Raw genomic sequence first — 18,294 nt, 5'->3', positions numbered from 1 at the left:
TTTTTCTTTCAAAAAAATTATTTTTTCATTGTCCTTTTTTTTTCCTTTCTTTTAGGAAGATGGGAAATAGAAGATTTGAAAGAAAATAGAGTTCCTGGTGACAGAGGACTAGTTTTGAAATCACAAGCAAAGCATCATGCAATATCAGCTCTGTTATCAAAACCGTTTATTTTTGCAGATAAACCTTTGATAGTTCAGTAAGTTTTGTGACTGCTTTCTTAGAACTTAGAATTTCATGAATTTGAAATACTAGATATGACTTCTAACTGTCCTTGGCAAACTTAGCTCCCTTACAGAAATTCACTGTCCTGTGAGTATAAAACCAATTAGTCATGAAAGACCAGGCACATTAATTTGTTACACATTTAAATATGTTTAACTTTTTTTTTTTTTTTTTTTTTTGGCAAGGCAGTTGGGGTGACTCGCTCAGGGTCACACAATAAGTATTAAAGTGTCTGAAATTAGATTTGAACTGAGGTCCCAAGGACTTAAGGGCCAATGCTCTATCTACTGCCCATAGCTGCCCTCTTGTTTAACTCTTTACAACAAAACAATGCAACCTAAATTTGCTATGTAAAATTTGCTCTTTAAAAATAACTCAAGTTATATTGTGATTTAAGTGTTTTCCTCATAACAGTCCTGTGAGGCAATTATTATAAATGGTATTATTCCCATTTTATGGATGAAGAAACTGAAGCTTAATAGTTAAATGAAAAGTTCATACAACAAATTAGTGTCAGAGCACTTCTTGAACATACAGACTCTAGATTTCAGAATTCTCTGATATTCAAGGCTAATGTTTTATTTTGGGCTAAAATGCTACCTTATATTCTTGTACTTAATTAAGATAGCATTCAAATTGAGTGATGACTTACTAGTAACAGTTGACATTAACATAATTATTAACTATATTGTTAATTGTAGTAAGTCAACCATTAGTGAAGATTCAGACTCTATAAAATAATAATTACCAAAAGAGAAAATTACTTTAAATATTGATAGTTTTGTTACCTAAAATTTAACAGGTATATATAGGAAATTTTTATTTTCATTTAGGGACTTCAACTTTACAGGAAAAAAAAAATGTAGCAAACTAAAACTTTGAATTGCTTACAATACTACAGATTTTCTTAAATCCATACCATAGCTAGGTTTTAAAATTATGCTGTTTTGAGTTGAAAACAGCATATCATTAAGATTTTGTTATAATGAAAATTCGGTCTCTTTTCTCTCATCCTCAGAGAATCAGGATTATTCCTGCCAACATATTTAGAATTCGGTAGGCTTCTAGAAGTTAGGTTTTTGATTCCGAAATTTAAATAACAGAATTAAAAGAAAAGCAACAAAAATTTATCAATATTTGTAGTTTTTTCCAGTTCATCAATGAAGGGCTAAGAGATGAGATAATGATTCATTATTATCTTAATGCAAATTAATTCCTGATGAGCAAGCAAATACCTGCTTACAAGACTAGATGTAAAGGTTGGAATGCCATGAAGAGTTGATGTAAGGGAGATGTTGAATATTTGTTTTGTCCTTTTACCTAGGGATTGAATAAGTTGAATGGGCATAATTGGTATGAAGATATCTTAATGTTTTTAGTGGGGATATTAAGAAGTTATAAGAAAGCCATTGATTTGTTTACAACTTTAAAGAAATTATGGTTGCACAAATGTCTTCAACTCAGCCTAGTCATTTCATTTATTTTTGTGAGTCAGTTGGAGCGAAGTGATTTCCCCAGGGTCACACAGTTAGTATGTATCCAGTGTTTGAGACCAAATTTGAACTCAGGTCATCCTGACCCAGAGTTGAGTCTGTATCTGCTGTGCCATCTTGTTGCTCTCAAGTCTACTCATTTTAAAGTCTATTTGTAAGTTCCATCTTATATTAATATTCTACTAGGCACTAGCATATAAAAACATGAACAAAACCGCTCCAGTCAAATGCAGGAGAAATGTAACCTGTAAACATGTACAACATACCAGTGATTATTTGAGGGGGAGAGAACACAAAGAATTAGTGGGCTCTAGGCCTTTTAGAGGAGGGGACCACATAAGTTGACACTTTGTAGGACATAGGGCATCCCAAGAGGTGAAGGTGAGCAGGAATAACAGGCCTTGTGAAAACATGGTGGAGGGAGGCAGAAGACTCACTTTTATTTTAGGAAGCTCCTGGAGGCCAGTTTTGCTGTGAGAGATCCAGAGTAATAATATATAGTAAGTTTGAAAAGAAGCCAGATTGTGAAGGGCTTTAATGCCGAGTTGGGAATGTGGGAAGATTGCAGCCTGAAGATTTCTGATAGGGACATAACATGGACAGGCATTTTAGTCATGTTTAGGATCTTTATATAGATGCTGCCTTCCTACTATGGCTTGATGTTACATAGTCATTTATGACCCCATTTGGGATTCTTGGCAAAGATACTGGAGTATGATTGCCATTTCCTTCTCTAGCTTATTCTACAGATGAGGAAACTGAGGCAGACAGGGTGAAGTGAGTTAGGTAAAGAGGTATTTCCTCATTTAATCAGGGTGGGATGTAACAACCAGAGGTAGAAGATTTGTGAGAAGAATCTCATTCTCAACTGATGCTTTGCCTTAAGTCTGGATATGTAGATTATGAAACACATTCAAAAAGCTTCCTAAATGTTATCAAGTCTTTTCATAGTATTTAACTGATTAATCAAGTACTTTAGATTTCAATCAGCTGAAAGAAGCTGTGTGGAAGATTTGATTTCTAGAGGTTCTGTTAAACATATTGTTACCAAAATAAAAGCAAGCTATCATTAAGTAAACAAGCCTGGAGTCCAGCTCTTTTGAAGTATGAATTTTAGTTTCATTGGCATTTTGTGGAAATAAAACATTTCTGAATTTAACTTTTATATTTTTCTGATGTTCTTGAAGATTCTCCTGTTTTTTTTATGGGAAAGAACTGTAGTTATTGTATTTCAGGGATTCAAATTACATTTTAATAGGAAATGGTTGTTGAAACTCACTCATTTGCTATAGCAATTTTAGGAATTATATTTGATAGGTCACTTATTGACATACAGGGTAAATGTTTTTACTTGATGTTAGATTGATAAATAGGAATAAAGTAGCCATTTTAATGATTTTCATTTATCTACAATATAGCTCTTTTCCACTTACGCAGATATGAAGTAAATTTTCAAAATGGTATGGATTGTGGCGGTGCATACATTAAGCTTCTAACAGACAATGATTATTTGAATCTGGTATGATCTTTTAAATAATTAATTTTCTTGAATTGACATGTTTAAAGAATATATTTTATAAATTATGAACAATGTTTAAAATTAATTGAAATTAACTTCTGAAAATTATTTTTAAAAAATCTAATAAAACCTATTTCTAAAACTCAACATAAATAAAAGATTTTATCCTTTTATTATTTGTTACTTGATGGTATCAATTTTCTTAATATTTTGCTGTAATTTTAAATTATAAAATATGCTTTAAAATGCTGTCGGAGTAAAGTAAATTTATATATGATTTCAAAATAAAATTAATAAACACAAGTTCAGAAAAGTAATAACAAATGAAAATTAATTAGCCCCTTTGTTTTCATTGTTAACATTGCTAAGAAAAAAGACAATGAAAACTCAAGATTTAGGAAATTGTAACTAGGAAAAAAAACTTTGATTTAAACAATCTTATTCAGTCCATCTAGGAAAAGGGATAATTCAACATACAGTTTGAAAGAACTTTCTGTAATAGAGCTTCTTAACCTGGAGTGTTAGCTTGTTTTAAAACTATATAACTATTTCAGTAATTTATGCATTTAAAAAATTATTCTAAGAAGGGAGTCCATAGATTGATTAACTTTTCTGTGGAATGTACAGTGCAACTCCAAAACACAAGAGGTAAAGAACCTTAGTTCTGTTGATTGTTGTTTAGAGTCCTGGAAGAACAGTTTGTAGGAGCATTTACAATTGATTAAGATCATTTGAAGATATGATTCCCCTCCAACTTCCAGTTGGAGGGGAAATGCTTGGGAATAAGAAGCTAGAATGTTTGATCTCCTTAGTCCTTCTGTGCCTGTTGGATTACACTTTTGATGCCTTTTTTCCTTTTGTGCATTAAAAGAAAAATGAAATGTATTCTTTAGCTAGGAAATTATTCTCTCAAAAAATTTTTAATTTACTATATCAAATATTAATGTAATTTTTATATTGTAGCATTTTAAGCTTTATTATGAGAAGCAAAGATGCAAGTTTAAGTCCCCTTACATATATTGGACAAGTCATTTTACCTTTGTGTCCCAAGCAATTCTCTAAGATAAATTAGGGATCAGGTGCCCATCTGTCTACATTGGTAGAGGAATTTACTTACAGAGGATTCCCTACACCAGTGAAAGTACAGGTTCAATATACATAACAAATAAAAACCCCAAACTAGATTATATGGTAAAAAGGAGCATATAAAAACATTGATAAATAAAATAACTTCTGTTTCTTTCTTAATACAGATTACAGAGGTAGCATATGATAAGCATTTGTGAAATATCATTGTTCTGATCTGTAGTTCAGTATTCTTTCTGTTACTGGCTCCTACATTCTCCTACATTAAAATATTTCAATTTAATCTATTATTGTTCATAAAATTATTCTTTTAAAATAATTTTTATATATTGAGAATTATTTTCTTATATAAAATATATCTTAAGGATGAACTTTGCATAGATTAAGTAGAGAATAGAAACTCATTCAATATTTTTTAATCCCATATCTAATATTAAGACATTTCTCCCCTTCTCCCTTTCTCCCCCCTTTTGCAGGAAAATTTCTTTGATAAAACACCTTATACCATTATGTTTGGACCAGATAAATGTGGAGAAGAGCATAAACTTCATTTTATCTTTAGATATAAACATCCTAAAACTGAAGTTTTTGAAGAGAAGCATGCTAAAGTTCCAAATGTAGACTTGAAAAAATTTTTTTCTGATAAGAAGACACATCTCTATACACTTGGTATATCCTTTTAATTTCATTTAAAGTAATTATTTAATAGACCAAGTTAGAAATGGAACCATTTTACCAAATATTTCAAACAGACTTTTCTTTTCTGTCAAAGCCGTGCTTTTGTAAATACTCTTGCTTTGTTCTGAAGTGATTTACAGTTACTGAGGGTTACAAAAAAAAGATTATTCTTAAAACATTTTTATTCAGAATTTTTTGACAAAACTATTATTTATTTTAAAAATATATGACTTATTTAGTGAATTCCTGTCCCTTCTTAACCAGGAGAGTACTACTATAATTACTGGCTTAATATTGTTTTTTTATATCATTCCTTCTTGTTTTGGCTTTATTACTTTTAAGTTAAATTTAGAGCCTAAAGCTATTTTCAGGATGTAAATTGCAGTGTTTTCCAAGAGATAATTGTTGTGTTTTTCTTCAAAAGGAAATAGAATGTAATGTTATTGAATACTTTCTTGCAAATGAAAAGATGCCATGAATTTATGTTGAGATATGTATGTGTATATGTGTAAACATGGCATACATTCCCTCAAAGATCTCACAGAAAATGGCTAGATAACTCGGGTCACTTTTATGTTGTTTGAGCAAGAGGATACAAATAGCTTTAACCTACTGAAGCTTAAAACTTCAAGTCTTTTGGAATACTATTTTTATTATGAAGACTGACAATTAAACCATTTAGTATTTAGTTTAACCACTAGAGGGCATTGCAGGCTAGATATCTGATCCTTCATTGATGGCTTCCCTTCTGTGTATGGAAACTTGTTTTTCAGTCTGTAGATTTATTTAATTAGACTTGTTCTCATAGTACCTTCTCTCCACTAGAAAGCAAAACAATTTTCCTTTCCTTGCTTTTAGAATAAATGCAATTAATCACCTCATCATGGGTGACTATATATATATATATATATATATATATATATATATATATATTACTATCAGTTCTTTATTTATAACCACAGATGGAAAAAAAATATTAAAATAACAACCACATTGGCTGCATACCTATCTCTGGTTCCTTGCAGCTTAACCTTTTTAGTAGAAAGTGTGCTTTCAAACTTGAAGAAACAAAACTTCTTCCTTCGGGAGAGCTGTGAGCTCTGCTTTGTCATGATCAGTTTGGAGAATTAATGTTTAGTCACTTGGAGAGAACTTGGGACATAGCATACTCTGGGTTGGTGATCTCTGTCTTTTTCAAGGGCAGCCATTGACAAATCATTGATTCATATATAAATTCTGCCTCCAGTTAGTGCTTTTTCTCGCAGCTGCCAGCTTTGCTCAAATACCACCTTCATCTTTTGTCTAGGGATTCAATCTTACAGGAAAATTATATACTAAACCTTTACTCAAATTCACCTTTCTTCGCTGCCAGTGGCCATTTTATCATCTCCCTTTCTGTCCTTAACTAAATTCACCTGCCAATGAAACCAAGATCATTTTTGCACTAAACCAATTCTGATCACTCCCCCCCTCCCCTCCCTGTCTTTTTTCTTCTTCTTCTTTCCTTATCATTTTAGTAGACAGAACTTTGTGGGAATCCTTACCTTCTAAGGTCTATATGAGATAGACTTGAAATATAGCTCTAATCAAGTGGGAGAAATGGGTGCAAGTATAAGAGATACTCTATATTTAGTAATAGAAATGTGCCTTTTTTTTAAAGATAATAATCTTTGCAGTATTCTGTCTAAAATAGTTGTTTTTACTTTTGTTTTTTCTTTCTTTGCATTTGAAATCCTGAGTTTCATTCTTTCAGATAGAGAAAGCAATCCTGAAAATAGTCTTGATGAATGAAACTGATCTGATAGTTGTTAAGTATATAATTACAACACTATTCTCAGAGCAGAAGAGAAGATGATGACTTACATCTTTCCCATTTTTGTTGATCCTTTAGAATGTGGGTTCTCAGTTTTAATCTGATAACTACTATTCTGTGTACTGCTGTGTTGTTTAGATTGTTTTTTTTTTTAGGGCAGGGGTAGAGTATCCAAGAAGTTACTGATAACCCAACAGAATTTGGTTATTTTTGATAGAAAAAAGAATTGCCATATGTAAAAATATACTAAAAACAAAATGAATGAGTTTATTATTCTCAGAATTACTAAGAAATATAAAAACTTATTATCTACTTAGAGAAAATAAAAAAACAACAATTTACAAAATAGAATATAGAGAATAGAGAAAATAGAAAATACATTACTTGATGTGTAAGAGAAAAACTGAAGTTGAAAGGAAACTTCAGAGACCTTCCCTTCTTCTAAAAACCTATTAACCTATAAACATCTAAGTGATCTGAAGCAAATACTTATCTCGCCCATTTTTCCAGACTATGTCTTTCAGAACCCTCTGTCATTCATTATATATTATAAGTGCTTACTATCTGCCAGATACTGTGTTAAACATTGGAAATACTAAGACAAGAATGAAACCATCATTGATATTAGGTTGTTACATTACATTTTATATTCACATGTATGTATGTATACACATATACATACAAGTCAGTTCCTTCTCCAGTGCTCAAGTTTCCGAGCAACTTGCCCAGGGCCATGTAGCTAGCTGACAAGTATCTTGTCTTGTAGATACTTCCACCTTTCAAACCTACCCACTACCCACCTTCAGACAGACTTGGTCAATGCATCTCCTGAATCCTGTTCCCATTGCCTGGGATTCTTTATCATGTTACTGTGTCTGTTATGCTAAAGGGGATTTTAGAAGAGGCGGGCCAATTGATGTAATTTCAGTTCTGACTGTGGCATTGACAGCTAATTAGGGGAAAAGATAACTTGGTTGCTCAATTATTAAAAAAAGAGCTTGTCAGCCGTTGTTTGAGGCCTTTGATTATTGGAAGGCCATGAGTTCATTCTTTGGCTGTCATTTGGCTAAGTAAATAAATTGATCATGCTTGGAATTTTGTCTGTTTAATTTTTAAACAACCTAAGTTTAGGAGGAAATAGAAATTATGTCTTGAACCTATGGAGTTAGAGATATCTCTGGAATAATATTAACTTCAAATTAGTCATTGATAGAGCTTAGTAGAAAGACCAGGACTGGATATATTTTTCTGCAAGTTAGTTACATAGTGATGATAATTGAACCCATGAAAACTGCTGAGGTCATCATGTGAAAGTATAGAGAAGGAAAGAGGCCCTGGGACAGCCACAGTTAGTGGGCATGTTGACATGATATGTTGAAGAGAGGTCAGAGAGGAGAACCCAAAGAGAGAAATGTTATGAAAATCCAGAGACATTTAGCCAGGCAATAAATGTCAGATGTCATAGGAAGTAAACTCAAGACAGATAGAGACTCTCAAGACAGAGAAGAGACTGTTAGATATGATATGTTGGTAACCAACATCCAAATTTCAAAATGGCTAGAGAGGAACTAAAGATAATTAGTATTAATGATGACATTTGTGTGGAATTTATACTTTACAGTTTTCAAAGATTTTATACATACTGTGTTTCATTTGATCCTGACAACCACCCTCTGAGACATGCTGTTAACTCCATTTTAGAGAAATAGGCTCAAAGTGATTAAATGACTTGTCTGTGATTACATAGCTGGTGTCATAGGTGGGATTTGAATGGACTTAATTCTTCTTAATTTAATCTATTCTGCTGCTGTACTGCACAGCTCTTATGAAAGATTCACATGGAAACAAAAGCTCTTTTTGTAATACCAATATTCTAGTGTTATCAGTAAGTCAAGAAGCATTTGTTAAGGATTCTAGTATGTACCAGTTACCATGTTAAACCTTGGGCCTAGGAAGAATGGTAAAAAATCCCTTGAGGACCTCACTGTCCAGTAGGAGAGACATGGCCCTCTGCAGGATAGATTGGAAGCGGTCACCAGATGGCCTCTAGTGTGAGAGCCTGGAGAAAGACTGGGACATGCAGCCTGGGTGGGGGAGGGAGGAGCATGGAGGGGGGAGGAGAGGAAGAAAGGGGAAAGGGGAAAAGAGAGAAGGAGGGGAAGGGGAGGAGCCTTGTAGGAGAGGGTAGAGGAGCGTTCAAGGCCCATCAAGGGAAGGAGCAAGATGTCTTTTCCTCATCTCTGTGAGTCCGAGGTCAGTCACGCAGGTTCACTTTGCTGCTGTTTTAATCGATCCATTCTTTTTTTTTTTTTTAATAGCCTTTTATTTACAGATTATATGCATGGGTAATTTTACAGCATTAACAATTGCCAAACCTCTTGTTCCAATTTTTCACCTCTTATCCCCCCCCCCATCCCCTCCCCCAGATGGCAGGATGACCAGTAGATGTTAAATATATTAAAATATAAATTAGATACACAATAAGTATACATGACCAAACCGTTATTTTGCTGTACAAAAAGAATCGGACTCTGAAATATTGTACAATTAGCTTGTGAAGGAAATCAAAAATGCAGGTGGGCATAAATATAGGGATTGGGAATTCAATGTAATGGTTTTTAGTCATCACCCAGAGTTCTTTCTCTGGGCGTAGCTGGTTCAGTTCATTACTGCTCCATTGGAAATGATTTGGTTGATCTCGTTGCTGAGGATGGCCAGGTCCATCAGAACTGGTCATCATATAGTATTGTTGTTGAAGTATATAATGTTAATCGATCCATTCTTAACACAAGGAGGACTAAGTAGGGCAGGTGATAGAAAAATATTTTTAAATAAAAAAAATTAGATCTTCTGGTTTCTTTAGCATAAGTTTCTTTAAAAATGCCCCTTGTCAGCGGATGTAGCCTGATCCTTCAAAATAGAACTAATTTCTGAGCCTTGTGTTAGCCAGTGTATCACAGGGTCAGGAGAGAGATGTATGGCAGCCTGCCTAACAGTGCAGTAGTCAGCCCCATGGTCACTGGGACATAGGTTGTGTCTCATTCTTTACTGGTCAGACATCTCTCTGAGATGTGTTAGCACATTTCTAATGCATGATGGGGCTACCTACCCATGACTATAAGGCATTTTTCTGTGGTTCTTCAGGTGACTCACAACTTTAACACTTGGAAATTTTCACTATTTAAATCTTGATATGCAGCTAGGTGGCCCAGTGGATAGAGTGCCAAGAAGGCCTGGAGGCAGGAAGACCCAAGTTCAAGTCCAGCCTCAGATCCCAGCCTTATGACCTTATTGACATTTTTCAGACTGAGGTAAACTGAGGTTAAGAACACTCACTGCTGAGAAGTATTAGAATCAAATGAGAAATTTGTAGAGTACTTAGCACCTTGCCTGGAATATAATAGGGACATAAAAATGTTGACTATTGTAACATTGCTGTTATTACTGTTAACTAAAATTATTTTAATTTAAATTTATTGTAAACTACGGACTCAGAATGTTAGTGTTTAGAGAGATTTTGGAAATGATCTGTTGAAAGACATTTATTTGCTTTTATACTGATATAACTCCTTAAATTTGCCCTCCGTCCATATAACCTTCACATTTATAAAAACTAGTAGGATTTTCAGGCTTCTGAGAATAGTTCCCAAAGAAGTATCTTGATTTTTTTTTTTTTTAAATAAACTAACCTCTGAGGAATAAAAATATCATAGAAAGAAGGAATCTGAGTCATCTCAGGAATCTGCCTTCTGACTACATAATGATAGGTACTTTTGTTAAATTTTACTTTTGGGAAATGCTATGATTTTTCATGCTGATAGAGCTCTGCTATAGATGACAGAATTGTGAAAGTTGGTTTTCCCCATAGTTTTGAGAAACTGTAATATAAGGAAATTGTATGTAATAATTAGTACTTGTTCATTTGAAAAGGAAAGACATTAATGGTCATTATAACTGGCTTCATTTCAGTGGCACTTTTTATCTTTCACTTGTGGACAACCCAGAACTAGGCAGATACTTAGTATTTTCTTTAAACTATTCCAAGGATTTTTTAAAAAGCATTTTATGGGTGTTATGTGAGAATAACTCATCTTTGGTATAGGATATGTACTTTAGCATATCATATAATAATAACTTTTTTCCTGACCATTCATATTCTATTGCCTTGGGTTTTGTTTGTTTGTTTGTTTTTTTGATAGTAGAAAGGTATGCTGGCTAGGGTTAGATAGTAGTCTTTGGCTATGGGTTTGTTCAGATTTTCTTAAGCTAAGGTCAGTGATAGAGTGTGTGTGTGTGTGTGTGTGTGTGTGTGTGTGTGTGTGTAAAATATATACATATATGTGTATGTGAAGACCATGTTAGCACCCTGGATACCTTGAAATCAGCCAGAGTCAGGATCAGCAAAAGTCCTTGATCTTTATTCTTTGTGGAGGTGAACTGAGTGGTGATAGCAAGTGAGAGCAAAACACAACAAAGAAACCAGCCAGGAGTGACTCTGGGTTTTTTTCACTCCACCCAATCTCCTATACAACAGATAAAGCCTGCAAAGTACTGCAAAGTAGTGGGCAGGGCCATTCTTTCTCCAAGTATATACTGATAGAGTATTGTCTAACTGGTAATTAGCCTTAAGTGCTTGGATCTCAGTGCATCAGTTCAGTTTCAGCCCATTACATCTGTATGCATGTATATTTTAGTAAATATATTCCAAGAGAATTGACTTATGTTGTAATCTTTTTTTATATATTTACAAACATTCTGAGAAGGGGGTCATACTAAACTGCCAAAAGGGTTTAATAACACACACACACACATAAACACACACTTAAATGAATACAAGTATAACTAGCCATTAAGCACTCTCTTGCCTCTCTTATTAAATACCATACTCTATAACCAGAAATTGAGTACATTGCAATAAAAAAATAGTAATGCCTAGTACTTTGATACCTGGAGGAAAGTTTAATTTTACATTCTAACCCATACACTGATTTGTTGAGTAGATGTAGGCAACGTTTAATCCTTTAAAAATTAAGTTTTTATTGGTAGTTTATTTTATATCACTTAAGTTTTCTATTGTGTCCATCTTCCCAGCTTTCCCAGAGAACTATCTCTTTATAATAAAAGTAAGGAAAAAATTGTCAAAAATTGACATATTTAAGATGATTTATATATAGTATTTCACACTCATGGTCCCCCACTTCTGCAAAAAAGCAGAAGCAAAGATAGAAAAGAAGTATCTAATTATATCTCTTCTTAGAATTTTACAGTATTTTGATGCTTTTATTCTCATTTACACTAGTCACTGAATATTTTGGGGGGGCTACTTAGTTCATTTTGCATCAGTTCATATCAGTCTTTATATACTTTTTATTTTTATCTTTATCATTTTTATGACAGCGATATTCCATTATATTCATGTACTATAATTTGTTTAGACATTCCTCAACTGATGATCATCTGTTTTCTTTCTAGTACTTCTTTCTATAACAAAAAGTTTTTTTTCACCATTGGCTTTCTTCTATATAGAATTCCTGAGTCAAAGGGTATGGACATTTTAGTCATTTTCTTTGCATTACTTTACAGAATAGTTGGATCACAATGCATTGATGTCTGTGGTGTTGACTTTTGTTATTTTTGCCCATTTTCTGAGTGTTAAATAAAACTTTGAGGTTATTTTGATTTACATTTCTGTTGTAATTTTGAGAAGTCTTTCATCTGGCTATTTATAATTTACAGTTCTTTCTTTGCATGTCAATTTTCAATGTCAGCTTATGTTTAATTTGAATAATTTGGTATTATTGTGAAAAAAACAACAAATGTTTGTTTGTTTGAAGGCAGGGTTAGTTGACTTGCCCAAGTGTCAGAGGTCAAATTTAAACTCGAGTCTGTCAGACTTTAAGAACAAATGCTCTATATACTGTACCACTTAGCTTCTCTACAACAAATGATTATGAAGTATTTGATGTGTTATATTTTTTAAAACATTTTAAAATGATACCTAAATGACAAGTTTTTAAAAAATTATTCTTTTAAGTAAGTTTGTTGTTTAGGCAAATTATGTCAGTTGAATGATTAGAATAGTAATTCTCAAACTAGAGTGTTGAATGTTTGTCTAGAGTCTGGACATTATTATTACCAAATAATTATTACCAAGTAATAGTTATTACCAAATAAACTACTTCCCGTTTAAATTAATTTTTATTACTTATATGTGAATGGTGATCCCAAGGTTACCTTTCATTTTGATTTCTTTTCATTGTGATTAGGGAGCACAAGAAAATTTACTGAGAAAGCTAACTGGGAATGAACAAATTTGGTTAACACCTCTGGTCTTGAACATATTATAGACTTTATTTTGCTTATTATCCACACTGCTATTGCTTTTCTCCAAGGGAATATCACAAATTTTAATTCCAAACTATTTTGATAGTTGTGTGCATTTGTTATTTCAATTACATTTTTACCTAATCTTTATTATATTTTAACTTTTCCCCTTTGGCTTGTAATCAGTTCTTTTAAAAAGGATTGCCATTATAATATTGCCAAATGAACTAATATATGTATTTAAATTGGACTTTAGTGATGAACCCAGATAATACATTTGAAGTGTATATTGACCAAGTGATTGTAAACCAGGGAAGCCTTTTAGAAGATGTGGACCCTCCAATCAACCCTCCTAAAGAAATAGAAGATCCTAATGACAAAAAGCCTGATGATTGGGATGATAGAATAGAAATTCCTGATAATACTTCTGTTAAACCAGAAGATTGGTAAGTAAGTTTTTGGTTTTTTTAAATGCAATCATAACTGCATTTGTAACTTGCACACATTAAGTACTTAATAACTGAATCAGTGAGTCAGTGAATGAGATGTACTTTTTTACTTTTCAATCTTTTTGAATTTTATGTCACTTTTAATACCAAAAGTTTTTAAGTAAACCATTGTCATGAAAATGTTTCTATACATTTCTCTCTTCTTAAAACATAATATGATGAACATCATTTACCCTTATCTTTATCTCTGAGAATCATTATTATGTACTTACTTTAATATAGGAATCCCTGCAAGACCTACTGAAATGTTTGGAGCTAAGTGTGGAACAGTTTGTTTCTAAGTAGCCTTTATGTATTAAATTGGCTTTCTGAAAAGACTACCCTTTAGCTGTTTCATCAGTAGGGACCCTTAAGGGAAGAGCTATTACATCTATAGTTTTGAGTTAAGTCCCTAAAGCAAAAATCGTGGTGATATACAAGATAGTGATGTCCTTGCACCATGCATTTCTCAAGCACTTATTTTGACCTTTGTGTCTTACAGGGTGACGCACGATGAATTTCATTTCCCAAAATTGAGGACATTTATTACCTATTTCTTTAAACAATGAAACACTAAATATTATTCCCCCCTTACCCCTTTTACTATTCTTAATTCAACATAGATAAAACTTCTTAGGCTCTATATAGGTGCAAAGTAATATAAAATGGAAATGGTAGGTACTTGTTTGTTGGGAATTTAGACATAAAATTAGAATATATGGATATGGAAAAGAAATACTTTCAAAATTTGAGGTTAACACAGATTTTATATGTTGTTGGGTTTTTAAAACTGCTCCTATTAGTTAAAATTCAATTTGCCTCTAGTTTTAGAAATTGGTGATATACCATCTTTACAGAATTGGCAATAGACAATGCTGGGGTTCAGTTGATTTACTGTTCAAAAGAATAATATTTTGCTAAAATTGGTGAAGAATTTAGAGAACAACTAGTATAATCCATTCATTTTAACTAGGGAATTGAAAACCAAGGAAGTTAAGTAAGTTGCCTAAGACTTACAGTTGCGTATAAATATGTATACCTATATTGTATTTAACATATACTTTAACATATTTAACATTCTTGCCATCTAGGGGAGGAAGTGGAGGGAAGGAGGGGAAAAGTTGAACAAGTTTTTGCAAGGGTCAATGTTGAAAAATTACCTGTGCATATGTTTTGTATATAAAAAGCTATAATAATAATAATAATAATAAAAGACAGTTTCTAGTTAAAGTATAAAACCTAGATCTCTTGAGACTTATTCAACAATACCATGTGTCACTGGTTTTAAGCTTGGGGCCTGCATAAAGGGAATACTAATTTGTGAGTGTCTTCTATTTCAAATACATGGAGCACAAGTAAAGTGTTTTTCACATAGCAGCAGGAAAAAATATGGAAAAAACACTGTAAATATACCAATACAAAGATATTAAAAAAATAATTTGTATCATACCAGTTTTACTTTCATATATCAACTGTTTTGTGAATGTCAAATTTACTTTTCCTAGGGAATAGTATAATGTTTTATCAGAGCAATTCTAATCTGAAATTTTGATCATTCTAATGATAGCTTTTCCAAAATTATCAATCAAGAAACAGTATTTATCGTTGTAGACTGTTGTAAATATTGCAATTAATTGTCTTTTTTTTAATGAGGTAGTAAAGAGAACTAATTCTTTTATCCTTCCTAACACCACCAAAAAACTGAAAAGCTTCTCAGCAATTAGAAATGTGAGAGGGTAGAATGGACTGCCTTGAGAAATAGTCATTACATTGCTTCCTGGACTAGAAGCTGTGATGCTTTAGAAGGAATTCCTCTGTTGCTTAGATTAGATGATATTGACAGTCCTGTGAGCTATGTAATGGCCCTTATAATGTATATGGAATATATTGCCATAATTTGTTACTCAAAATGATTTTTAAAAAGTCCTCATTAATAAGTCATTAGATTTTCAAAAAGTAGAGATGTTCTTTTAAAGTACTTTGAATATATTTATGTAACATTTATTTACTTTTAAAAACCATAGTGTTAATAGTATGTATGATACAGCTACTAGAGGAATTTTATGAAAATTAAACAGTGGTAGCACATTTTAAGAATACTTAAATTAGTGCTTTCAATTTTTAGTAACATTAATTCTTTCTTTGAAGGGATGAAAGTCAGCCTGCCCAAATAGCAGATCCTGATGCTTTTAAACCTGAGGGCTGGCTTGATGATGAACCAGAATATATTGAAGATCCTAATGCTGAAAAACCTTCAGATTGGTAAGAATCCTTGATCTTTGGATGTACATTTAAGGTCTTTTTCTCTCTTTAGTGGTTTCAATTATTTTACTTAGTCTAGAGGAGAACCACGTGAAGATTATTTTTTGCTACTTTCTGATATATTCATATCTACAGGAATGAAGACATGGATGGCAAATGGGAAGCCCCTCGTATTCCTAATCCAGCATGTAAAATTGGATGTGGTCAATGGCAGCATCCTATGATTGACAATCCAAAATATAGAGGAAAATGGGAACCTCCAATGATTGATAACCCCAACTATCAGGTAATGTTCATTGGTTCCAGATTCTTAATAAGCATTTTTATGATCTATCATGATACTTTTTTTTAATAAGTCACATTGACTTATAAATACACGACACAATAGTTGATTCATACTAAAATGTTAAACTTTGAGTGTTATTTTCCAGTATTAATTTAATTTAGAGACTTGTTCAGAAAAAGAATACTTTGTGATTTTTATGTTTAGATATATAGCTTTATATAAAAATAAATTTTAATTTACAAATTAGCTATAAATAAAAGTATATAAAGAAGCCAGACAGCATAGTTTATAATTGGAAGAAGACTGGACTGATTCAGAAGAACTGGTACAAGTTCAGGCCCTATCCCTGAGTAATAATAATGACTCAGGAATCTAGATTTGGATTTGAATTGTGACCTAGCTTAACTGTGACTTGTGTAACCACATACAGTTCACTTCACCACTTCCTCCTCTGTCAGAGGAGCTTAGGGTTGGATAGTTTCTATGGCCTTTTACAATGATAAATAATATAATATTATGCTACTTTTATGATCTTGGTAGTCATTTAACTACACTGAAGCTCAGATTATTATTTGGCCAAATGGGAATTACATCACCTAACCTAACAATCTACTTTGGAATGTGGTTGAGGACCAGATGAAATAATGGAAGTAAAATCTCTGTGATCTGTAAAAAATATCAACATGTTATTTTATGTTTATAGTGTTATAGAAAGAAATTGAATTATTAAGAACATGTTTTAGGGGTTCTCAAAGAACAAAATCAATGTTTTAATATGATTTAACATATGAATAACTTTTTCATCAAATAATTGTATTTTATTCTCTTACTTGCCCACTTTTCCTTCTTAGTTCTTATAGGTAATCACACAAATCCTAAGTTGCTTTTTTCTTTTTTTTTTTTTAGTAACATAAGGGAGTAACAGAACTGTTTTTTGAATATATTTAGTTTTTTGTGTCACAGCTTTTCTTTCTTTTCTTTCAGAATGATATGTTGAAAATGCTGAAAAATTACCCATGCATATGTTTTGTATATAAAAAGCTATAATAATAAAAAAAACAGACACAGTTGCTAGTTAAAGTATAAAACCTAGATCTCTTGAGACTTACTCAACAATACCATGTTGTCACTGGTTTTAAGCTTTATTCACTTTTATTTAAAATTTTGATTTTTTTTTATAACTTTGTCAATTTTTTTATTGTTCTATATTTTGATTTTATATGTTTATATTTTGCTACAATTTGACATAAATTACATAAACATTTTCTGAGTGATTCTTTACCCTGTTTGTTAACAAATTTGGCCACTTCTACAAATTTCTTTCTTAGGATAACCTTATAAAACAATGCATAAAATCTCTTTAACTTCTTCAAAACACGAGAAATTTTATCATTGTGAATATTACTCTACACCAATCCAAATTGCATCTCTTCCACATTGTAATTAACTTTTTAAAAATTTATTCCTATGGTCAAAAAAAAGAACTAAATTGAATTTTTAGAATAAAATTTACTTTGAACAAATATTTTATGTTTTGATATCTGTGTGCCTAAAATATTGCCTTAAAATAAGTTTATTTATTATGTAAATTTTATTTAGTATTTTTTATATGACGATGAAGATGTTGCCCAGATAATTGAAATCTCCTGTAATACTCCCAAAGTATTATTAGATACATTGTTAGACAAAATAAGGACTAATGTCTGACTAATGAAATAGGTGAATCCAGCACCCTTACTTAGCAAATTAGGTAGAATAATTAGTTTTTTGCCTAGAGTTGGAAGTTCTAGTCCTAACTCGTTTCTGACCATGATGAAATTGCTTAACTTAGGGACCTTTAGTTTTTTCATCTTTAAAATGATGGATTTAGTTTTGTGTTAAAGTTTTCTTTTTGCTTTAAACTTCTAAGTTTCTGGCTCCCCCCTTCCCTTTCTTAAGTTGTATGAATGAATCAATAAATAAGCCAAACATTTATTAGGCACATGCTATGTGGGAAGCTCTGTGCTTAGTTCTAGGCATTCAAATAGCTTACATTCTAATGGAGGAAACAGTACAACATGGAAAGTTTCAACAGCAACTCGGGAAGCATAGTGCCTCCATAGCATACTCTTCTTCAATGTCA

General features: G+C 32.2%; 1 protein-coding gene across 1 annotated transcript in view; it reads left to right on the top strand.

The window, feature by feature from the left end:
- Positions 1 to 18,294, top strand: part of CLGN (calmegin) — a 67,748-nt gene that overhangs the window by 33,091 nt on the left and 16,363 nt on the right. The window contains exons 5-10 of the mRNA XM_031944129.1: positions 56 to 197; positions 3,154 to 3,235; positions 4,798 to 4,990; positions 13,393 to 13,582; positions 15,773 to 15,886; positions 16,022 to 16,172. Of these exons, the coding sequence (XP_031799989.1) occupies positions 56 to 197; positions 3,154 to 3,235; positions 4,798 to 4,990; positions 13,393 to 13,582; positions 15,773 to 15,886; positions 16,022 to 16,172 (872 nt within the window). The remainder of the gene's footprint in view (positions 1 to 55; positions 198 to 3,153; positions 3,236 to 4,797; positions 4,991 to 13,392; positions 13,583 to 15,772; positions 15,887 to 16,021; positions 16,173 to 18,294) is intronic.

This window comes from Sarcophilus harrisii, chromosome 6 (genome assembly GCF_902635505.1).
Source record: "Sarcophilus harrisii chromosome 6, mSarHar1.11, whole genome shotgun sequence".
NCBI classification, from domain to species: Eukaryota; Metazoa; Chordata; class Mammalia; order Dasyuromorphia; family Dasyuridae; genus Sarcophilus; species Sarcophilus harrisii.
Note: the sequence above shows the minus strand (reverse complement) of the source record. Positions and strands in the feature narration are given on the sequence as shown.